This window comes from Carettochelys insculpta, chromosome 7 (genome assembly GCF_033958435.1).
Source record: "Carettochelys insculpta isolate YL-2023 chromosome 7, ASM3395843v1, whole genome shotgun sequence".
In the NCBI taxonomy this organism is placed as follows: Eukaryota; Metazoa; Chordata; order Testudines; family Carettochelyidae; genus Carettochelys; species Carettochelys insculpta.
In genome coordinates, this window is record NC_134143.1 from 66584477 (window position 1) to 66609692 (window position 25216).

Sequence of the window (25216 nt, forward strand, 5' to 3'; positions counted from 1 at the left end):
AGAATCTGCCAGGCCAGCCGGGCACTAGGACATCTGAGAGCGCAAGTGTTGAATCAGCACAATATCTGACAGTCCACTAAACTGAAAGCGTACAAGGCTGTAGTCCTGACCAGTCTCCTGTATGGCTGTGGAACCTGGATCTGGTACAGAAAACATATAAAACTGCTGGAGCGCTTCCACACACACAACCTGAGGTCAATACTGCACATTCGATGGCAGGACAGAGTTTTGAACCTGGAAGTCCTGGACACAGCAGGAACAACGCACATCCAAGCCATGATTCTGAAAGCCCAGCTTCGCTGGACAGGGCACCTCATACAAATGGAGGAGTCAGGAATCCCTAAGCAACTACTCTAGGGTGAACTCTCCCAAAGCAAAAAGAATCAAGGTAGGCTTCGCAAGTAGTATAAAGACTATGTGATGGCCAACATTGCTCATGCTGGTTTAAAACCAAATCAGCTAGAGCAGCATGCATAAGACCGAACAGGCTGGTGTGCTCTCGTTGAACACACGTATGACAAATTTGAAGAGCAGCAACACATACACCTCATTGATGTTTGAGAGAGGAAGAATGCAACAGCAGCAGCCGCACCAACAGAGCCAGGCCAACTCCCTGGCCCCCCACTGTGAATGCCCATGCCATGCAAAGCTTGGACTCCTCAGCCACATGCAAATCCACAACTGATGAGCCTGTGCAAGCTCAAGACATCATCGTTGGATACGATGGACTACCTACAACTGGCACAAGAAGCATAGCGGCTTCTTTACCAACTGACTGAGTCTGCTGCTCCTGCACAGCTCCTAGCCTAAATACGTTACCCCCACCTGTCTGCCCACCCCCTGTGAAGCCCTCATACCAACACTTTGTTTCTCCTGCTTTCCTGTTCTGCCAGGTATTTCTTGGCCTAGCAAGCAGTACCCATCCACTGGGATCATCACTGATGGGAAATATTTGCCCTCAGGTCAGTGTGGTGGGACAGCCTAATGGGAGTACAGAATCTTCCTCACTGCTGGTGCAAAGACCAACTAGGCTACACGGTTAACACTGACCTTGCCCATTTAAGAGGAAGATGGGCTCCCAGTGACCTCTTGTGAGGACCACACCTTCTTGATTACCAGTCACCACTTGCTAGGGCCCCCAAGAGCCATTTCTACTGCAGAAGAACCTGTCTAAGACCCATGCACAGGCCAAGGTTTCCAGCAACAACTTTTACGATTTGATTATCACTGGGAAGGAGGTGGGTGAATGAGAGAGGATTAACAATAAGACTAATACCTACAGTTTAATCACTGAATATTACTGCTTCCACTTGGAAAATATAATCTCTTTTATTGGACCAACTCCTCTGGGTGAAAGAAAAAAGCTTTAGAGCTGCCCAGAACAGTTCATTAGGTCTGGGGAATTTACTCAGATTGTTTAGCACATGTAATTAACATATACTCTAAAAGATTGTTCAGGGTGAAGTGGCCTTTTAACACCTGGAAATCATAGGTGGTAAATTGACTGATTATAGTAATAAGACCGTGATTTTTTGGTGTCTACCAAGACAAAAAGAAGCAGTCATGTAGCACTTTAAAGACTAACAAAATAATTTATTAGGTGATGAACTTTTGTGGGGCAGACCCACTTCTTCAGATCTGACTGTTAGTCTTTAAAGTGCTACATGACTGCTTTTTTGTTTTGTTAAGATACATACTAACACGGCTACCTCTGTTACTATTTATCATGCAAGAGTCTACCAGAGAGTTATGAATTTAACCGTCCAGGCTCATCTTCTGAAGATTATGTACAGGAGAGATCAGATGTGGAGTGATCATTTTGTGAAAAAACTTTTGCTCATGGGTGATATGGAGCTTTTGTGTTCTTTTTCTATTGGGGCATTAAGTGCACCGACTATATGCGATAGGCATCTTGTGATAAATGTATAGTTCTCATGGACCTTAAAGCCCAAGAGGTTTCGAGAAAGATTTTTTACAGGATGCACACACACCTCATCAAATTTGAGTTGTAATAGCTTAATGATAACCAGTATGGATTCTAGCATAGGGTGACAGAGACAACTAGGAGTATTCTGTCCAAGGACTGTCTTCTCTTGTACTAAAGCAAGTTCACTTTGGGAATTTGAGTGGTCTATTCCATGATGCAATCTACTTTTCTGGTGGAATGTCCTTGTTTTTTTAAGTGTGTTACAATGTGCACTGCAGACTCTCTCCTTTGAGCTTATGCTGTGCTCTCTCAGGGCCGGGCTGTAGATGACTGACATTCATCATGAGTAGTATTGGAGGGGTAGCCGTGTTAGTCTGGATCTGTAACAGCAATGAAGGGTCCTGTGGCACCTTATAGACTAACAGAAAAGTTTTGAGCACGAGGTTTTGTGAGCACAGACTCACTTCATCAGATGCTGGTCTTGGAAATCTGCAGGGCCAGGTACAAATAAGCCAGAGCAAGGGTAGGGATAACAAGGTTAGTTCAGTCAGCAAGGGTGAGGCTTACTATGAGCAGTTAATCTGGAGGTGTGAACACCAAGGGAGGGGAAGCTGCTTTTGTATTTAGCCAGCCATTCGCAGTCTCTGTTTAAGCCTGAGCTGAGGGCGTCGAATTTGCAGATGAATTGTAGCTCAGAAATTTCTCTTTGGAGTCTGGTCCTGAAATTTCTTTGCTGTAGGATAGCTACTTTTAAGTCTGCTACTGTGTGGCCTGGGAGATTGAAGTGCTCTCCTACGGGTTTTTGTATACTGCCATTTCTGGTGTCTGATTTGTGTGCGTTTATTCTTTTACGTAGAGACTGTCCAGTTTGTCCAATGTATATAGCAGAGGGGCATTGCTGGCACACGATGGCATAAATTATATTGGTAGATATGCAGCTGAATGAACCCACGATGCTGTGGCTGATCTGGTTAGGTCCTGTAATGGTGTTGCTGGTGTAGATATGTGGGCAGAGCTGGCAACGAGGTTTGTTGCATGGATGGGTCCCTGAGTTAGAGTGACTGTGGTGCGGTGTATAGTTGCTGGTTAGGATTTGCTTCAGGTTGTCTGTGGGCAAGGACTGGTCTGCCTCCCAAGGCGTGTGAAAGTGGGGGATCATTGTCCAGGATGGGTTGTAAATCCCTGATGATGCGCTGTAGAGGTTTTAGCTGAGGACTGTAGGTGATGGCTAGTGGTGTTCTGTTGGTTTCTCTCTTGGGCTTGTCCTGTAGTAAGAGGCTTCATGGCACACGTCTGGCTTTGCTGATCTGTTTTTTCACTTCCTCAGGTGGGTACTGCAGTTTCAAGAATGCTTGGTAGAGATCCTGTAGGTGTTTGTCTCTGTCAGAGGGGTTGGAGCAAATGCGGTTATATCTTAGTGCTTGGCTGTAAACAATGGATCGTGTGGTGTGTCTGGGATGGAAGCTGGAGGCATAGCTTCCCCTCCATTGGTGTTCACACCTCCAGATCAACTGCTGGTAGTAAGCCTGACCCTTGCTGACTGAGCTAACCTTGTTATCCCCACCCTTGCTCTGGCTTATTTATAACTGGCCCTGCAGATTTCCAAGACCAGCATCTGGGGGGGGGGGGAAGCATCTGATGAAGTGAGTCTGTGCTCACGAAAGCTCATGCTCAAAACTTTTCTGTTAGTCTATAAGGTGCCACAGCACCCTTCATTGCTGTTACATTCATCATGAATAGTCTCTCAAAATGTGTTAACTGCTTATGCCAAAAAAAATCTGTTCCACCTTAGATTTAGCTGCAACACTCTGAGCTTGTCTGCACAGATCCATTAAATTATCAAGGCTGCAATTGATGTAGACACATCCATTTAGTGGGTCTGGTGAAAATATGAAAAGATGATGGGAGAGCATCCTCCCATCGACTTCAATACTCCACATCCATAAGAGGGAGAAGCTAAGTTAGCAGGAGAGCTTCCCCTACCAGGATAGATGGTGTAGACATGCATTAGGCTGAAGTAAGCAACCTGCTCGGGGGGTATGCCATTTTTTCCACAGCTCAGAGGCATAAGTTAACTTACATCAACTAAAGCAGCAGTATAGACCAGCCCTATGAGTACTTTGCCTACATCTAAAAAGAGAGCTCTGTGTAATTAAACTGCTTACTGTTTACTGGACCAACTTCTCCAAGTGAAAGGAATTACATCGCCCACTTTGTCTCTTGAATACTCTAAGACAAGCACAGCTACAACAGCACTGCAAATCTCAAATATACTATCAGTTCCACAGTTTTATCCTGGCGTGTAGGAGAGACTTTAATCTTATCAGATAAAGTATAACAGTGCACAAGAGGTTTGTATCTCAGAACTAGCTCTGCCTCCCAGAAAAGCTCAGCTAATTTTTTGAGACTATGTCTATCGCAAATGAACATAAGAAAGGCCATAGTGGGCCAGACCAAAGATCCATATAGCTCAGACTCCTATCTTCCAATGGTGGCCAATGTTAGGCGCTTCAGAGAAAATGAACAGAACCAGTAATCAAGTGATCCATCCTCTGACACTCATCCTTAGATTCTGGAAAACAGATGCTAGGGACACCACCTTAAGACCCCTTCAACTCTCCCCTGGAAGAAGGACACGTCTCCTTAATAGAAGACTGAGATGAAGCGAGATAAACAAAGGAAAACTACAGAAACCACTTAATTTTTTTTTACAGTTCTCCAGCCTGATTTTTAGTGAGAATACCTGTAATACATGCAGTAGTGATGCTGTCTTCCTCTTCCTCCCTCTGTTTCACCCAAATGAAAGCCATGTTACTGTAAAAAGTGTAATGATATCTCAAATTGCTCATAACTATGGGTAGGAAGAACAGATGAACTATTAAATATCAATACTGTTTTCCTGCTAATATTTTTATTGCTGAAGGAAGAAAGATTACACTAGTAAAACTATTTCTGAACAGTTGAATTTTGTATGCTTCCTCCTTTCCAGTATTCTGACGCCAGCATCCACCTGTTTATTCAGAAATGACAAACAGTATCTATTCTGAGACTTAAGACACCACACGCACAATCATTAAAAACATACAAAACCTCTCTAGGTTAAGACCACTAAAAATCTCCTCTCAACACACCGAAACAGTATTTCCCTCTACTACAAAAGCTCCATTCAATTCCTGCCCCTGAAAAATCATGATAAAATACAAATAATAAATGTTGCAAAGTTCATGTATTCCAGTAGCACCTAGAAGTCTCCACTGTGCCACAACCAGTACAAACATATATAAGAACATGCTCCTAAACTCCCAAAAGCTTTAGTCTAGATGAACAAAAACAAAGGACTGAAAAGACAGGAAAGTGAAAGAATGTCTTGATTCAGTGTTTAAGACCGTTTCTACACATGCCACTTTCGAAAGTGGCATGCTAATAAATGGACCAAAATATGCTAATGAGGCACATATGCAAATTTCCCACACCTCATTAGCATAAGGTCACATGATTTGGAGGCCAAAAGACATTCTTCTGGACTCCAAAATGCTGTTGAGAAGCACGGCCCCCAGGGGTCTTCTGACTCCAAATCATGTGACCGTATGCTAATGAGGTGCGGGAAATCTGCACCCATGCCTCATTAGCATATTTTGGGCCATTTATTAGCATACTACTTTTGGAGAAAGTGGCACATGTAGAAATGGCCTAAAAGTTTTATTAAAAAAAAAAAAGGCTCTGTCACAGCAGAGCTGAAGGTAGAGCTGAATTCATGAAACAATGACCCTTTGTGGAAAACAATTCATTTTTAACTCGCATGTTGTCAGCTTGTTACTTCAGCTTATTAGAACTCTACTGATATCACACAAACTGACGCAACCGTCTACGGCAGACAGGATGCAGCACAGGGTTCCCTGTAAGTTGAGCACCTTGGTGGGTGCCTAAGAGAGATTCAGGTGCCACCCAGCTGGTCAGCAGACCACCCACAGTCAACCACAGCTTTCAGCATGTGTTTCTATTGCTGATGCACATGTGCACATGCCTTGGTGCACATAAAATTTATTCTACTCACAAATAGAAAAAATTAGAGAGAACACTGGACCCAACACATATAGGGTCTTATCAGTTAAACCCAAAACTTCACCAGAAGTCATATACGTAGCTCTCCCACAGATGCAATTTATTCTTCATCTGCAGAGCACAAACATCACACATCACTATTAGGAACTACATCTCATCATCAGGATATCCAGAAAAAATTAGTGATATCAGACCACTACACTGCAAAGCCAGGAAACAGAATGAATACCCTTCATTCAAGAAAAATGATGCAATATTGACCATTTCCTCTAATTCCATTGCCCAGTATATAGTTTTTTATGGGTTAATATACACGCAGGCTATGTCTACACTAGAAGCATCTGTCGACAGGGAAATCTCGAAAGAACCTCTGTCAACAGATTGCATCTACACACAACTTGCTCCGTCGACAGAGAACTGCCAGACTGCACTGCCCTCTGGTGCCAGAAAGCGGAATGGCAGCTCTGCAAAAAGGGCTGTGGGGAACCAGAAGCCCTCTCTGTTGACAGAAGCAGTTGCACTGCACTTTTGTTGACAGTTGTCAAGCGATTGTTATGCCTCAAATTTTTGAGGGATAATACTGTCAAGGAAAATGTGACAAGTATCAGAGAGGTAGCCATGTTAGTCTGTAGCTTCAAAAACAACAAGAAGTCTTATGGCACATTACAGACTAACATATTTTGGAGCATAAGCTTTCATGGGCAAAGACCCACTTCATCAGATGAAAATGCATCCGATGAAGTGGGTCTTTGACCACAAAAGCTTATACTCCAAAATATCTGTTAGCTTATAAGGTGCCACAAGACTTCTTGTTGTTCTTGAGGAAAATGTGGAGTTCTGTTGCGACTGTCAATAGAATGCTTTAAGTGTGTAGATGCTCCCTGAGTTATGTCGCCCTTCTGTCGACAAAACTTTCTAGTGTAGAGCCAGCCTTATTGAGGCTTCCTTCTTTATTAGGCACAAAGGCACTCTCTCGTCTGACACAATCAACCAAGTTGAAATACCAAGCTCAGCTTCACCCATGCACTAAGACACCATAGCCAATACTTCCTTATTAACAGCCCCACACAAAATGAGAAGAGGTAACAAAATGGAACCTTCACACAACAGATAGGAAATCACTTAGAACTATCTATCTTTTGGGCCCTCTCAAAAAGAAGAGAATATCATATTTACCTTTGCTAGGGTAACAAGTTAATCAATGGTCCTCATGGTCAACAGCTCTAAAGGTGACTGATAAATAAAATATTCTTTTACAGGAGTACTGGCCTAGTGGACAGAAGAAAAGAAATAGGTGTGATAGATCTTGATTTCAGTTAGTCTTCTGACCCTGCCCTACATGTTATTTTCAAGAGCAAACAAGAGAAATGGGGTTTAGATGAAAGTATTATAAGAGGCTACACAACTGGTTGATAACTACTCTTTGAGTAAGGTCTTTTAAAGATCTGCTGTCAACCTGGGAAGGTATCTATAGGAGGGTCCCAGACACAGGGTGTGTGTGTCAATCTAGTAGAAGTAGTAGATACTTGAATAAAATGGAGTGGAGAGTATGGTTACAAAATTTGCAAATGACAATAAAATAGAAGGATCCTTTCCAAGACAGGATCAGAATTCAAAACAATCTTGAAAAACAAGACGTCCTGTGGCACCTTATAGACTATCAGATTAGTCTATAAGGTGCCACAGGACTTGTTGTTTTTGAAGATACAGACTAACTCTGCTACCCCTCTGAAAACAATCTTGACATATTCAAGAACTGATGTGAAAACAACAAGATAAAATTTTGTAAGAAGTGCAAAACATTACAAGTGTGCACTGAAAAGGATCTGGGATTATAGGAAAGTACAAACAGAACATGAGTTATGTGATACAGTTGCAAAAAAGGCTAATATTCTGTTTCATATTTAAAAAAAAAAGTGTTTAAAAGACCTGGGGCAGCTGTCCTGCTCTACTTGGCCCAGATGAGGCCTCAGCTAGAGGACTGTGCCCAGTTCTTAGTACCACACTTTAGGAAAGATGTGAACAAATCAGAGAAGAGAGCAACAAAATTTTTTTAAAAAAATAATAATTTAGAAAAATCTGACCTATGAGGAAAGGTTTTAAAACTAAACACACCAGAGTTAAAAGTTTTCAAATATGTTACAAAGAAGAGTGGAAGGATCAACTGTCCTCCATGTCCAATAAAAGTAAAAGTAGTAGTAACAGTAATAGGTTTTATTTGCAGACACAGAGATTTAGGTTAGATAATAAGAAGAAACCATAAAAAGACAGTTAAGCTCTGAAATAAACTGCCAAGAGAGTACTGGAGATTACAAACAGCTGGACAAACACTTGTCAAGGATTATCTAGGTTACTTGGTCCTGTCTCAGCACAGGGAGCTGTACTTGATAACATCTCAAGGTCCCTTCCAGCCAAACTTTTCGTAAGTCTATGACCTACAATCTTCATTCGTTGCCAGGTAAAACGTCAATTTAAATAACTGCAGTCTTGTGTTAGAATCAATCAGTTTATTAACTATTAGTTTGGTTTTAGACACTTAGGACTCCAGACTTTGCTGATTTTGCCTGATAATCATCTCCTTTCCACCGCTCCACCTGCCCCCACAAAAAAAGATGATTTGAGATGTGGCAATGACTGAAGAATTTTCATCAGAACCGACAATTTTAATCAGAAAAGACCTCTACACACTCTTCAGAAAGAAGTGGGTTTATCTTGCACTCCTGAATGGTACATTTGACATCAGCAATTGCTCCAGCACCTCTTAACAGCCCTCAAGTGGAATTCTTGGCCAACAAATCTGCACACCACCAGACTCCCAATGAGATAATATGTCATAGAACTGGAAAATACCTCAAGAGGTCATCAGATCCAGTCCCCTGCACTCACAGCAGGACCTACACCACCCTGACAGGTTTTTTTTTGTTTTAAATCTAACCTGCCTCAGAACCTTGAAAGGCCTCCTTCGGGACTGAATTCACAATCCTGGGTTTATAAGAGCAGTGCTCTTACACTCAAATACACAATGCCTTTTTTTAATTCATAACAATACTTTAGGTATGACAAGCATACATAGGAGTTTTTTTGCTTTTTTTAAAAAGATGAGTAAAATTAGTAGCTACACGTTGGACCTCCCTAATCCAGAACTCCCTCATCTGCAACACCCATAATCCAGCATGATTTCAATTAGCTGGACAATCACTTATCATGGGTGCGGCGAAGTTTCCCCATGGTCCCATAAATCTGTTTAAAGCCACCAGTCCTGCCTCTGTGTTTTGTGCTGTTATTTAGCTATAATTTACCCCCATATGTCTTCCAAAAGCCCAGTTAGCTGTAGAAGTGTTGGTAATGTGCTAGACAATACTGACCTCCCAGGGTGGGGCAATTTCCCCTCATTCCACACAAGTCAGGTCCCAAAGATGTGGGAGGGAAAAGGTTCAACCTGTAGCACGTACTGTAAAAACTGACTTTTTACCTTAGCCTAACATGTTTTGAAAAATGTATTCTAATAAGGGCATTCAGTTATGCTATTTTTAAATTAATGTGAAAACTTCAATCCTGAGGAACACTGGCTGCAGTCAAAGGGACCAACCAAGTAATCTGCAGCTGGAATAATTCCAGGATCAAGATTTCACGGGGCAATGGAGGGGACACACACAGAGCCTTTCGCTCTGGGGCAGTGGGTAAGACTCCCCTCGTTGCCATGCTCAGCGCGGAGCTTGTCACCCGTATGCCTTCACAGTCCAGAACGACTGAGCTCCCACTAGCATCTGATGTCAATATCGGCCCCAGACCCACTCGGGGAACGGCCCCGACCCGACCCGGGGAAGCGCTCAACGAAACCTTCGCCCTCAACACACGCAAGTGAGCTCCGTAAATGACACCCCTACCCCAGCCTGTCAGCCCGGCGCCCCCGCTGTCTCCCACAGCTGACCCCACCGACCACCCGCCCCATCGCTACTTACCCAGGGGTGGCATGGGGGGGGGGGCTCACGGGAAGAGAACTAAGATCTGGGTACAGCTGTCGGCCCCCCCCTTCCCGCCAACCCCAGGGCCTAGGGCTGGGGACGTGACCACTGCGGCGCCCCCCAGAGGAACCGTGCGCGCTCTGGCACCCGGCAAAGGAATGGACCCGGAGGCGCCACCAGCCTCCTCGGCCGCCAACCCCGAACGGGGCCTCAGAGCCGCTCACCCGAATGAGGCCTGCGCCCCGCCGCACGCGGCTCCCCAGGCCGGGGCCGCGCTGGGCCCCAGCGGAGTCTCCTGTCCCCGGCCCGGCCCGCGCCGTACCTGTTTAATGTACATGTCTCCGGGGGATGGGGGCGGCTGCTACCCCCCCGCCGGGCCCGCCTCACACCCCGCAGCAGCCGGACCCGCTCCTCGGCCCACACACAAACAAAATGGCGGCGGGACCGCCCCCCTCCCTCGGCGCGGACCACTGGGGACCTGCAGCGAGGGGGGCGGGGAAGACAGGGCCAGGCTGCCGGGGCAGCGCAGCGAACGTCGGGGGAGGGGAGGCCGCTCACTAAGACCTCTCGGGCTGTGTTGCGTCCCCGGCCGGCGCTGGGAACCGAGCGAGTGGACACAGTTAGTACCGCTCCTCACACACACACCCCCGCGCGGCTGCGACACGTGGTTTCGCCCACTAGGGGGCGGATTGAGCGCCAAAGGCAAGTGCGGCTGGAGCGGGGGAAGCAGCACGGTAGGGGGGAGCCGAGAGGAGTGGGACGGATAACGGGGCAGTGTGGGCGGGTTCCCCCAGGTGGCGCTGTGGGGGAGGGGGCGCGGAGGCATGGCTGTGCATGTGGGTTCCCCTGGGGGTCCTGGGGGGGCACGGAGGAATGGCTGTATGGGAGGGTTCCCCCAGGGGGCGCTGCAGGGTTGGGTCATGGAGGAAAGGCTGTGCCTGTGGGTCCCACCGGGGAGGGGTGGCAGGGGAGTGGCTGTGCGTGTGGGTCTCCCCACGGGGCGCTCTGGGGAGGGAGCCCCAGCGGATGCTGTGGGGTGGCTGGATATGCACATTTCCCCATTGGATGCTATCAGGTGGAGCGGGGATAGGTGGCTGTAGGAGGGGTCCCCCAGCGAGTGCTATGGTTGTATATGACCTTTCCCAGGGGGCACTAGGGAGTGGCAAGGCAACGGCTATCTTGGTGAGGGCCCACTGGAAATGCTGGAAGGGGATGGGGTCAATAATAAGCAGACAGAGGCACTCCTGGTTGTTGTATCCGGTAAGGATTAAACTGAAGGTCTGACAAACATGAAGTATGATTGCCGAAACCTTCCTGAGACCCTGTCCCTCCATACTCCATCCTCATTCCCTCCCCCCTCTCACGTCAGGATAGGGGAAGGGGCGTAGCTCTGGGCTAGGCTGATGTGTGGAAATGGACTCTGGGAGGTGGTTAGAGTGCAGGAGCCGTGCAGGCTGTGAGATTGAATTTGGGTGCAAGAGAGAGTTCAGGGCTATATATACACACACATTTCATAGAACTGGAAGGGACCTTGAGGAGTCATCCAGTCTAGTCCCCTGCACTCAGAGCAGGACCTATCACTATCTCTGACTGACTTTTTTGTTTTGTTTTGGTTAATCTAACCTGCCCTCGACACCTGAGAAGCCCCCTCAAGGACTGAGCTCATAACCCTGGTTTTACTAGGCCAATGCGCTAAGCACCCAACCATCCCTCGCCCTCAGCTAATGCAGGGTGTGGGTTCTGGGAGTTTGGGTGCAGGACAGGGCTTAGTGCTGGGATGGAGACAGGGTTTTGGGTGTGGGGTAAAAGCCCTGGAAGGGAGGGGGATCCCAAGGCTGTGACAGCAGTTTGGCCTCTGGCCAGGCAGCATGTACCTCAAGTTCTAAGTCCTGCTCAACAGAGCTAAGGGGTCACACTGCCAGCTCTGATCTGCTGCTGCTCCTGGAAGCAAACCCCCTGTCCTCTTCTATGGTTCCTAGGAAGTGCTGCCAGAGAGGTTCTATATGTTGGCCCTGCTTGTGGACACCACGCCCACTCTGCTCCTATTGGCTACTGTTCCCGTTCAAAGGAGCTGTGGGGTAGGAGTAGCATGCAGAGACTCCCTGTGTGTCTGAGCCTAAGGAGGGACATGCAGACTGCTTCAGGGAGCAGCATGAGGCCAGGGCAGGCAGGGATCTTGCATTATCCCTGTTGTGCCATCAGACAGAGCAGCTAATTTCCCAGTTTGGCTTCAGAAGCCTCCTGAAAATTTAGCCCAATTCTGGGGGAGTCTGAGGAAAACTGGAAGGGTTGGCAAGCCTAACATTAAGACATCTAAACTGCCTCACTTACTATTGGAACACAGCAGGAGTGAACTGAAGGACAGGGCTAGAATGTTAACATCTATTAACTTTCTATAAACAAATGGCATGGGTGGGTAATAGTTTGTCATGTCAGTGAAACGTCATTCGTCATCAGTCACCACCGTACGTTCAGTGACCATTGGTGTCCAATGTTTCCCTTGCTATTTCTTTCCATCTTTCCCTGCTCAATGCGGAGGGGTTTAGTTTCTGTAGACTACCTCCACACCAATCTACACATTCTCTGTGGGTCTGCTTTTCCTATTAGAGCCGTCCATTATGCTGAATACCAGAGTTTTGACTTTTTGCTCGTCGTTCATTCTGCAGATGTGCCTGAATAGCTGTAGCTTCCATTGTAAAACCTTCTGCAATAGTTTGTTTCAGCTGTATCCTTCCTATATAAACAACAAGCAGTCCTGTGGCACCTTACAGACTAACTTCATATACAATTCTTCAGAGGTGACCTGCATCCATCCTATTCTAAGGATCTTGCTATAACAACCCCTCTTGAACACCACTGTCCTTCTCTTTGAACATTTTATCACCTGTCTCATATCCATACAACATGCTGCTGCATACACATTTTCAAGACACGCAGCTTTGTTCCTAAGCTAATCACTTTGCTTTTCCAGATCTTATCCATTGCCTTCAAACTCGCTCTTGCTTTCACTATTTTAGTCACTATTTCTTTCTTACAATCTAGCTCATACACCATGTTGCTCCACAGATACGTGAACTTCTTTATGTTTCAGGGGAAAAAAAGTTTCAGCATAAAGGACTCGTGTACTACTGCCCCTGTCAGGCATTTAAGAACCATCTGTGTAGATTCAATAGCAATAGCCAAGTCCATAGTGAATTTCAAGGAGTGTCTGCCACTTCTCCTTTGCTATAAAGTTTTGCATGCAGCTGCAGTAAATGTCTAAAAAAGAATTAATGAGTACCTACTATTGAAAACTACACTTGTTTCATAAGTGGCTATATAGTGAGTCCAGGTGGTAAAGATGTGCACCTGTGGCTGTAGGAGGACAGATGCAACTCACGTTTGATACAGTGGAAGAATAAGTTCCAGATGCAGTTGAGTTGCACAGAAGGCTGCAAGTATACATCGTAAAATGTCTATAACTTGGCTATGGTAAAGGATGCAAGATACAAAGAATGTGGTGAAATCTGTTCAGTGGAATATCAAACAACTTTACCTCTAACACCAGGTATATTAAGACCTTTTCACTCCTCTATACCATTTTCTGGGGCCTGGGCACCAACATAGCCTCTCTGAAAGATGATGCCACACCTCTCAAACTAATGTTTGATTCCAGCAAATTTAAACACTGACTCTACAAGGCTTTAGATTCCTTTCAACTCCTACTTCATGTTCCTCCTGCATTTTATGGGAAGACACGATGTCGTCTAAATACATGATGTCTTCATTTCTCTGAAGTTTGTGAGTTAGTTAGTACCCTCTGAAACGTCTCTAAACAGCCATGTTAAAAAGGCAGTGAGAGAGAAAAGGGCAGCTTTTAAAAAGTGGAAGTCAAATCCTAGTGAGGAAAATAGAAAGGAACATAAACACTCCCAAATTAAGTGTCATAATGTAATAAGAAAAGCCAAAAAAGATTTTGAGGAACAGCTAGCCAAAAATTCAAAAAACGATAGTAAAATGTTTTTTAAATACATTAGAAGCAGGAAGCCCGCTAAAAAAGCAGTGGGGCCCTTGGACAATAAAGATATAAAAGGAGCGATCAAGGAAGACAGTGCCATTGCGGAGCGATTAAATGATTTCTTTGCGTCAGTCTTCACGGCTGAGGATGTTACAGAGGTTCCTAAATCTGAGCCAGCCTTTTTAGGTGACAAATCTGAGGAACTCACTCAGATTGAAGTGACATTAGAGGAGGTTTTGGAGTTAATTGATAAGCTGAATAGTAACAAGTCTCCAGGACCAGACGGTATTCACCCAAGGGTTCTGAAAGAACTCAAATGTGAAATTGCGGAGTTATTAACAGTGGTTTGTAACCTATCCTTTAAATCCACTTTGATACCAAATGACTGGAAGACGGCCAATATAACGCCAATATTTAAAAAAGGCTCTAGAGGAGACCCTGGCAATTATAGACCGATAAGTTTAACATCAGTACCAGGCAAATTAGTAGAAACACTAGTAAAGAATAAAATTGCAAGGCACGTAGAGGAGCACGAATTGTTGGGCAAAAGTCAGCATGGTTTCTGCAGAGGGAAGTCGTGTCTAACTAATCTATTAGAATTCTTTGAAGGGGTTAATAAACATGCGGACAAGGGGCACCCAGTGGACATAATATACCTAGATTTCCAGAAAGCCTTTGACACGGTCCCACACCAAAGGCTTTTATGTAAATTAGGTGGTCATGGGATAGGAGGAAAGATCCTTTCATGGATCGGGAATTGGTTAAAAGACAGAAAACAAAGGGTGGGAATAAATGGTACATTTTCACAATGGAGGAGGGTAACTAGTGGTGTTCCCCAGGGGTCAGTCCTGGGACCGATCCTGTTCAACTTGTTCATCAATGATCTAGAAAATGAGGTAAGCAGTGAGGTGGCAAAGTTTGCAGATGACACCAAGTTGTTCAGGACAGTCAAAACCAAAACAGATTGTGAAGAACTACAAAAAGATCTCAGCAAACTGAGTGATTGGGCAGCAAAATGGCAAATGAAGTTTAATGTGGGTAAGTGTAAGGTAATGCATGTTGGAAAAAATAACCCAAATTACACATACTATATGATGGGGTCAAATTTAGCAACGACAGATCAGGAAAGGGATCTTGGAGTTATAGTGGATAGTTCTCTGAAGACATCCACGCAGTGTGCAGCAGCAGTTAGTAAGGCAAATAGGATGTTAGGAATTATTAAAAAAGGGATCGATAATAAGACAAAAGATATCATACTTCCCCTATATAAAACTATGGTACGCCCACATCTTGAGTACTGCGTGCAGATGTGGTCTCCTCACCTCAAAAAAGATATATTGGCATTAGAAAAGGTTCAGAAAAGGGCGACTAAGATGATTAGGGGCTTGGAACGGGTCCCATATGGGGAGAGGCTAGAGAGACTGGGACTTTTCAGTTTGGAAAAGAGGCGATTGAGGGGCGATATGATAGAGGTATATAAAATCATGAATGGTGTGGAGAAAGTGAATATAGAAAAATTATTTACCTTTTCCCATAATACAAGAACTAGGGGACACCAAATGAAATTGATGGGTAGTAGGTTCAAAACTAATAAAAGGAAATTTTTCTTCACAGAGCGCACAGTCAACCTGTGGAACTCCTTGCCCGAGGAGGCTGTGAAGGCCAGGACTCTATTAGGGTTTAAAAAAGAGCTTGATAAATTTTTGCAGGTTAGGTCCATAAATGGTTATTAGCCAGGGATAAAGTATGGTGCCCTAGCCTTCAGAACAAGGGCAGGAGATGGATGGCAGGAGATAAATCACTTGATCATTGTCTTCTGTTCTCCTTCTCTGAGGCACCTGGCATTGGCCACCGTCGGCAGATGGGATGCTGGGCTGGATGGACCTTTGGTCTGACCCAGTATGGCCATTCTTATGTTCTTATGTCTCTGGTGCATTTGTGCATCTGAAAAACATGTGAGAACTGAAACAATCCACTGGGTGTCACAAGATCTGTTGATCTGCAGTTGCTACTTTCAATTAATGTTATCCAGATGTGATAATGGTACAAAAATATTTTGGTTCTCTGGACATTTTATCCAGGATGTATAGACTTGGGAAGTGGGTACTTATCTTGACTTCAGGAGACTTATTTCATTCACAGGCTATTCAATGCATATCTATCTCCACTGGGCTTTTTCCACAGTTACAGTGAAATGGGGATACTTAAGGTGATTTATGTTGTTCAGTCAGGCAATCCTGCAGTATGCATTTTAGCTTCTCTGTTAATGCTACCTGATATGGCAGGTGACTCCAACAGGGGGTGGCCTTAGAGGAATACCTTCTGTCTTAAGTACAGTCCAGGATTGCAGCTGAACATATTTTACCACATTCTTCATTATTCCTGGAGAATACATAAGCATCCCAGAAGAACAGCTGTTGTAATTGTGAAGCATGCCAGTGATTAAAAGAGCTAGATAGTAATTTGACAGAAGCAACTGTAGAAAATGATAAGCAGTTTTTGACCTCTGCCATGAGAGAGACTGAGACATGAGCTACATTGGATTCAGTCCCATGGTCTGATTTCATATATTTAATTTACTAGCTACAGTTGCTGGTCAGTTACATAATTGCTCTTTCCCAGAACTCCCCTTCTGGTCCAGTTCAAACCAGTAGTACTGACTGGAAAGTGGTAGCTTCACAGACTCCTGCAGGTTCGCTGCAGCAGCTTTTATCCTCAGGGCTATTATTGTACAATGACCTGTTTTCACCACAACTTTATTCTGTGCCACCACCAGGAACAACTGTTTCTAATGTTCTGGATAAATTGGAGAAATGGTCTGAGGTAAACAGGATGAAGTTTAATAAGGACAAATGCAAAGTGCTCCACTTGGGAAGCAATAATCAGTTTCACACATACAGAATGGGGAGAGAATGTCTAGGAATGACTACAGCAGAAAGGGAGCTAGAGGTTGTAGTGGACCACAAGCTAAATATGAGTCAACAGTGTGATGCTGCTGCAAAAACAGCAAACGTGATTCTGGGATGCATTAACAGGTGTGTTGTGAACAAGACACGAGAAGTCATTCTTCCACTCTACTCTGCGCTGGTTAGGCCTCAGCTGGAGTATTGTGTCCAGTTCTGGGCACTGCAGTTCAAGAAAGATGTGGAGAAATTAGAGAGGGTCCAGAAAAGAGTGACAAGAATGATTAAAGGTCTAGAGAATGTGACCTATGAAGAAAGGATGAAAGAATTTGGCTTCTTTAGTTTGGAAAAGAGAAGATTGAGGGGAGACATGATTGCGGTTTTCAGGTATCTAAAAAGGTGTCATAAGGAAGAGGGAGAAAACTTTTTCTTCTTGGCCTCTGAGGACAGAACAAGAGGCAATGGACTTAAACTGCAGCAAGGGAGGTTTAGGTTGGACATTAGGAAAAAGTTCCTCACTGTCAGGGTGGTGAAACAGTGGAATAAACTGCCAAGGGAGGTTGTGGAATCTCCATCGCTGGAGATATTTAAGAACAGGTTAGATAGACAGCTATCAGGAATGGTTTAGACAGTACTTGGTCCTGCCATTGGGGCAGGGGGCTGGACTCGATGGCCTCTCGAGGTCCCTTCCAGTCCTAGTGTTCTATGATTCTAGGATTCTGTAGTCATGGTAGAAGCATCTGTAGGGCTCCAAAAGTTGCCCCTCATGGTGCACATTTCCTTCTACCCACATCCAGCAAGGGTATCTGAATGTAGTCCACGGACGAGTTTGTTCTGTTAATCCCCCACTCAGATGTTCTTAGGATGATCTCAAATGAAAGCCATGTCTCATAACAATCTATGCTTAATATAAAAGCATTAGAAATCACAAAAGGTCATTTAGTACACAGCAACTCCAAGTTCAGTGAGAGCTGGATTTCTCCTGTTGTCTGCAGTGATTGGTGATTAATAGTCACCAGTTTAAATTCCAGCTGTGCAAATTTTTCTTCCTTTGCCTCCTGGTCCATGGAGCAGACTTATTCCAGATCCATTGTGGTTTTCCAGTTGTAAAGGTCTCCAGACATAAGACACCTCCCCATGAGCCCTTCTGTACCCAGTGTCTCGTTTTCCTGGTGTGGGTTTCCTGGGCTTGGGCAATTTGGTCCCCCATTGTCTTTGCTTGTACCTTGCCTGCAAGTGTCAGACTGTTTCCCAAGTGGTTACCAGTCAGTTATCTGCCCACAGCTTGCAATTTTTTAATTATTTCACTACCAATCATTTAATGAAGAGATGCAACTAGTAGAAAAAGATCACATCAGGTCTACAAATGAACAGCTGATACCTGCTTTAGAATTTTAATTCTGTATTATCCAGTCCTGAGGTATCCCAAAATGTTATTGTTAACTTTCTTCATTAGCACGTTATGAAACTCCCCTGTTAAACCATTTGTGAACTGACTTTTCGGAGAATTCTCTTACGGTTTGCCACTGGTCCTTTTTTGCACTGCCAGTTCCAGATTCAGTGTAGTAATTTCACTCAAACCATCTCCCAGCTAGGGTGATGAAAAACAAGCCCTGTTGAATAGATTACATAAGTAATTGGCAGGAAGGGAAACCCCTGCCTATCTCCCTGATTGCCATTCTTTCTGGTATTTCAAAAGGACAGATCCCTCCTCCTAGCAGTTGTGTATCTGGTAAAAGGCTTTACCATCACTATTCAAAAATATTGTTCCATGCTGTGTTGCCATCTCTTCAGCCCACTTGCTGACAGAGAACCACAGCTCAAAGTCTGTTGAATGCTTACAGATTCCAGTCTCGTGTGTATGGCCAGTTAAAGTTCTCAGGCAAAAGGGATTTTTGCTGTCTTGAAGATGTTGCCATACAATATAGAAATAAAAAAATATAATGGAACACATACAGGCCTGACAAATTCCTCCTAGCCCCCCCAAAGCAATACATCACTGTCACCGTTTTATAGGTATTATTGGGCAATATGTATAAAATAAATCTAGGGAAAACACAAAGCAGTCAGCCTGTGGAACTTGTTGCCCTGGGATGCTGTGAAGGCCAAAAGTATAACTGGGCTCACAAAAGTTAATGAATGTTAGGTCATTCAATAACTATTAGCCAAGAACATTATGGACACAGCTCCATGCTCTGTGTGTCCCTAATTGCCAGAAGCTGGGACTGGATGATTAGGGGATGGATCACTTGATAATTGCCCTGTTCTGTTCGTTCCCTCTGGAGCATCTGACACCAACAACTGATGGTAAGAGAAGATATAAGGCTAAGTGGATTGCTGGCCTGACCGAATATAGCTGTCCTTATGGTGAGGGCAACTCCACCTGACCACTTCAAGGTGCAACAGGGACTCTCCTGAACAGTCTACAATTCCCAGCCATCACCTCTCTTGGTGAGAATCTCCCTCCCAACCATTGCTTTTCAAGGGCACGTATTTCCCTGCATACACTGTGATATTCTTGGCAAGCAAAACTACCCTTAGTTACTGGTCACACACAGCTCCTTCTAAGCAAGCAATTTATTTTAAGGTGAAAGCATTACAGTGGAAAACAAACCAACCTCCATGTGTGTTACAAAGCTTACTGGGGTCACCCCAACTCCAGCCTCAGGCTCTGGAGTTGTTCTTCAAAACCCACAGCCAGTATTCCCTTACCTGTTTAATGCCCATATACAGAATTACTTTTCTAATTATCACCTCCATATTGGTACACATAAGAAAAGTCAGTCTGCACATGGACAGTGGTGTGTAACAGGGGTGGGGCCAAGAAGTTGGCATGTGGGAGGGGGCTCAAGGTTGAGGCAGAGGATTGGGATGCAGGGTGAGAGCTCTGACTGGAGGTTTGGGCTCTGGGGTGGGCTGAGGATGAAGGGTTTGGACTACAGTCCCAGGGAAAGAGGATTCCCCCAGCCTGCTTTCCCTGCAGGATTTGAGGGCCAGATGAGAGTGGGCTCTCCATGGTTGTGCCAGCTCCAGCAGGCACAGCTAGGGAGGGGTTCCTGTCTGCCTGACAGGGCAGGTCTGAGCTAGGTTAGGTAGGGACCAGCTGAGGTGCAGGGCAGGGAAGACGTTTGCAGACCTCAAAGAGAGCCATGTGGCTCAAAAACATCTCTCCCCCTGCAGAAGTTGGTCCAATAAAAATATTACCTCACCCCTGTGTCTCACATTTTCAATATAGACCTTTTAACTTCCAAGCCTCAGATCACATATCCCACCCCCCACACCACCTTAAAGAGGTTTCGTGCTGTCCTGCCTCACAATAATACATAATTTTTTTATTTAATACAATGTACCCCAAAGATATTTAAACTTAATTCAATAAATAGTAACAGAGGTAGCTGTATTAGTCTGTACCCCCAACAAAACAAAACAGCAAAAAATGTAGCACGTTAAATAATAACAAAATGATTTATTTGGTGATGAGCTTTCATGGGACAGACCCACTTCATCAGATCAATCTAATTTCCAATGTAGACTGACATTTATAAGTACAGAGGGCCAAAAAAAAAAAGACACGTTGTAATAAAAACTGACTAATCAAATACATAGGAGCGGGGGTGAAGGGATGTTAATTATGCTGCCCGAGATAATTACGAGCATCAAAGGAAGGGAAGCAGTCCTTGTAATGAGTGAGGTAATTGATGTCTCCGTTCATACCACATGTTAACATGTTGAATTTGAATATGAATTCCAACTCTAATTTATCACTCTAATCTGGACTGCTGGACTACAAGGACTGCTTCCCTTCCTCTGAGACTTGCAATTATCTCAGGCAGGACAGTTAACATCCCCCCACCCCTCATCCCACTCCTTCGTATTTGTTTTGTCTGTTTTTATTGCCTCTTCCCACCCTTTTTTTTGGTCCTCTGTACTTATGCCAGTTTGTATTGGAAATTAGATTGATCTGACAAACTGGGTATGTCCCATGAAAGCTCATCACCAAATAAGTCATTTTGTTAGTCTTCAAAGTACTACATTTCTGAGGTTTTGTTTAATTCAATAAAGTTATTCAAAGATATTGCAGGAAAATTTCCCTCTCTAGCACGATTGTATTGCTAAAAGAAAGAAACAGCACCACCTACTGGTGAAGCTGCTGTCTGCACTGATAATTCATTATAATACAGTGCATAACATTGACGGAGGGGAAGTATCGGAGGGGTAGCCATGTTAGTCTGGATCTGTAACAGCAACGAAGGGTCCTGTGGCACCTTATAGACTAACAGAAAAGTTTTGAGCATGAGCTTTTGTGAGCACAGACTCACTTTACCCTTCGTTGCTGTTAGTGGTGGAGGGGGAGATTGTTTCACTGAAGGTGTATGCCTCAAAGATCCAAGCCTAATCTTACATACTTTATTTGTGCCCCCACATAGTGCTAACTGAACAGAAGCTTTGCGATCCTGATAGCCACTGTAGCCTTTAGACTTGTACTGGGCTACAGCTTTATATACTAAACACAAAATTTTGTACTGGTAGAACTACATTGGGTAGAGGCTTGTTTTTTACTGAGTAATCAAGGGGTAAATATATAGGTGTGTAGCCAGGTTCCCAGGCTGCAGGGTGGTCTAGGGGTTAGGTCCCAGGTCCCAGTGTTAACTGAGAGTCCAGGTTGTAGGACTTTCAGCAGCTTACCAAAGTCTTTTCCTCCAGTTTGGGGCTTTGCCCGAAGAGTCCACATTCCCCCTCCTCAGTGGGGTTTTCCTTCTGGTGCTCCTTTTGGTGCCTGAGGAAGGGTTTGAAGGCTTTTGTTCCCCCTGTAGCCAACCCAGCAGACAGCTCTTGCTCAGGTCTTGCAAACAACAGAAACAGCTCCTGCCTCTTCACTGGTCAGCTATAAACCGAGTTAGGCTCCCTCCTTTTATTCTCCTTCCAGGCCTGGACATTGGGTGCAGGTGACCCAGGGCAGGGCTAATTACACAAAAGCTACATCTACACGGGGATGCTACATCGAAATAGCTTATTCGATGTAGCAAAATCGAAATAAGCTATTTCGATGAATAGCGTCTACACGTCCTCCAGGGCTGGTGCTGTCAATGTTAAACTTTGACGTTGGGCAGCACTACATCGAAGTAGGTGCTGCAGGGGAGCGTCTACACACCAAAGCGGCCCACATCGAAATAAGGGTGCCAGGAACAGCTGCAGACGGGGTCACAGGGCGGACTAGAACTTGCGGGGCAACAGCAAGCCGCTCCCTTAAAGGGCCCCTCCCAGACACACTTGCACTAAACAGCACAAGATCCACAGAGCCGACAACTGGTTGCAGACCCTGTGCATGCAGCATGGATCCCCAGCTGCAACAGCAGCAGCAGCCAGAAGCCCTGGGCTAAGGGCTGCTGCACACGGTGACCATAGAGCCCCGCAGGGGCTGGAGAGAGCATTTCTCAACCCCTCAGCTGATGGCCGCCATGGCGGACCCCCCTATTTTGATGTTGCGGGACGTGGATCATCTACACGTGCCCTACTTCGACATTCAACGTCGAAGTAGGGTGCTATTCCCATCTCCTGTTGGGGATAGCGACTTCGACGTCTCGCCGCCTTACGTCGATTTCAACTTCGAAATAGCGCTCGCCACGTGTAGACGTGGCAGGCGCTATTTCAAAGTTGGCACGGCTACTTCGAAGTAGCCGGCTCGTGTAGACGTGGCTAAAAAGTCCTTGTTTAGCCCCTTCACTGCTAGGCCTTCCTCTCATTCCTTTACTAGGTGCTTCATAGAACTACTGCATATTGCCATATAGAAATAAACTGTTCCAGCAAAACTCAATCAACATAAGGGCAGCTGTATCACTTCAATTGCACAGGCAGTGCATAGAATTTGAAACCACCTTACTAGTGTAGGAAATTATGCAGCCTGTACAAAGTATTAAAATTTATTTTATACAAGGTAAGACTGAAAGGAAAATATGAGTCCCTTCCCATCTCCCACAAATCAGAAGAATGTGGTAGATCTGTAAGTATCCATTGATCCTATGCTGTCTTTATGCAGCTAGCTGGGCAATACCATATGATTTTACACCTGTAGCCTGAAATATTTTGAATTTATATACAAGCTTTTATGGAAGGATGAAATGAAATTCAGAGTTGATAAGTGCAAAGTAAAGCACATGACATAAAAAAATGTACAGTAGGGTCTCAACATTTGTGAGTGGCCTTGTTTCCCAGGGCTCTGGGCAGCAAGAACTAGTGGCCGCCACGGCTTCCCCAGGGCTCCAGGCAGGGAGCGCTGGTGGCTGCCATGGCTTCCCTGGGGCCTGGGGCTGGGAGTGCCGATGGCTGCTGTGGGTTCCCTGGGCCTCCAGTCAGGGAGCACCAGCAGCTTCCATGGGTTCCCCGGGGTTCCAGGCAGGGAGCACAGGCAGCCACTGCTTTCTGGAGCTCTGAACACCTCCCCGCACATTCGCACAAATCAACATTCATGAGGGTTCTGAACAGAGAACCCTCACGAATGTTGAGACCCTACTGTAATGCCAATTATACACAGACAATGTTGGGGTTCAAATGAGCTGTCACTATTCAAGAAGGTCATCCTGGTTAGTTCTCTGAGAACATCTACTCAATGTGCATCAGCAATCAAAAAAGTTCACAGACATGAACCATTACGAAAGTGATAGATAACAAGACAGAAAATATCATTACCACTTTATGAATCCATGGTATACCACCCCTGGACCTGTGTTCTCGGTAAGCAGAGTGCTTGGGCAGTCACCCAGGAGAGATTCAGGTGTTGCCCATCTGATTAGCACACAGTGGGCAACATGTCTGTCTTTTGGGGGTGCACAGCTGCACATGCCTTGGTGCATGTAACAAAATTTATGCCGCACATGGATAAAAAATATAGGGAACACTGGTCTGGACTACTGTGCACCTCTGATCACCACATGTCAAAAATAAAAGAATATTAGAACTAGAAAATGTGGCGGGAACTGCCACATAACTGATTAGAAATTTGGAGCAGCTCCCCTGTGTGGAGAGATTAAGAAGATAGGGATTGGAAGTGACTGAGTGAGACTTTAATAAAGGTTCTTAAAATCATGAAAGGTCTGGAGAAAATGAGTAGGGTAGTATTATTTATTCCTCATAACACATGAGCCACTGAATGAAATTAATAGCAGGTTTAAAACAAGTGAAAGGAAGTAGTTCTTCACACAATGCACAGTCAATCTGTGGAACTTGTTGCCAGGCAGTATTGTGAAAGCTGAAAATATAACTGGTTTCAACAAATATCAGAGAGGTAGCCGAGTTAGTCTGTATCTTCAGAAACAACAAGAAGTCCTGTGGCATCTTATAGGCTAACAGATAGTCAGACAGTGGGTCTTTGCCCACAAAAGCTTATGCTCCAAAATACCTGTTAATCTATAAGGTGCCACAGGTCTTCTTGTTGGTTTCAAAAAGGAATTAGATAAGCTCATGGAGGATAGGACCATCAGTGGCTATTAGCCACAATAGTCAGGGATGCAGCCCTATGCTCTAGGTATCCCTGAAACTCTGACCGCAAGAACCTAGGACTGGACAATGGGGGATTGCTGTATTCTGTTCAGTCTGGAGGTGGTCACTGCATAAGACAGGATATTAGGCTAGATGGACCAGTTGTAAGCAGGTTTGCCTGTAAAATGAGAATAAAGTAATAGTACATTTTCAGAGACTAGCATATTAGAAGTTTTACAACTTCTGATTTGAGAATACTAGAATTAACTCCAAGAAATCAGACATTCTGGGCTAATTTGATCTCTGTTGTAACTAGTCTGGAGTTACACATTGTGATATTATCTGATTATAATGTGACCATAAAAATCATTCGTTGCTACCACTGTTATATAATTGTAATCAATCTTATGCCAAGTATGACTTATAGTCAGAAAGGGTTAAATATCCTGTAGGCTAACTGACCCAGAGTCAACCTGAGGAAAGAATCAGAGAGGCAGGACTATAAGGTGCCACAGGACTTCTTGTTGTTCTGAGGAAAGTATGTAAATAGTAATGAAGGCCATTGAAAGCTAGTTAGGCTAACTTTGCAGTGCTAACCTATATTGTTAGAAATTAGAGGTAATACTAGATATGTGCTTATATATAACTTATAGATGCTAATCATGTACACAGACAGTTCCTGGCTATCACTATAATTGTTGATTGAGAGATCAAAAGGGAATATTAACATTTAGATGAATCTTGGGTGAGATGTCATTGTCAAGGTGTCTCTTTAAAGTTTGTGATAAACTGCTTCAGGGAAAAAGTACCCAATGTTAATTACTATGATGTTTGGAAAACAGGAGGTTACATCAAAAGCCTATTGTTTTCCAGGACAATATAATAG

General features: G+C 44.6%; 1 protein-coding gene across 1 annotated transcript in view; it reads right to left on the reverse strand.

Moving 5' to 3' along the window:
- The window catches only part of SMC3 (structural maintenance of chromosomes 3), a 57950-nt gene extending 47562 nt beyond the window's left edge, over positions 1-10388 (reverse strand). Inside the window, exon 1 of the mRNA XM_074999198.1 lies at positions 10277-10388. Within this exon, the coding sequence (XP_074855299.1) occupies positions 10277-10291 (15 nt within the window). The 5' untranslated portion in view covers positions 10292-10388. The remainder of the gene's footprint in view (positions 1-10276) is intronic.
- Positions 10389-25216: the final 14828 nt, after the last annotated feature.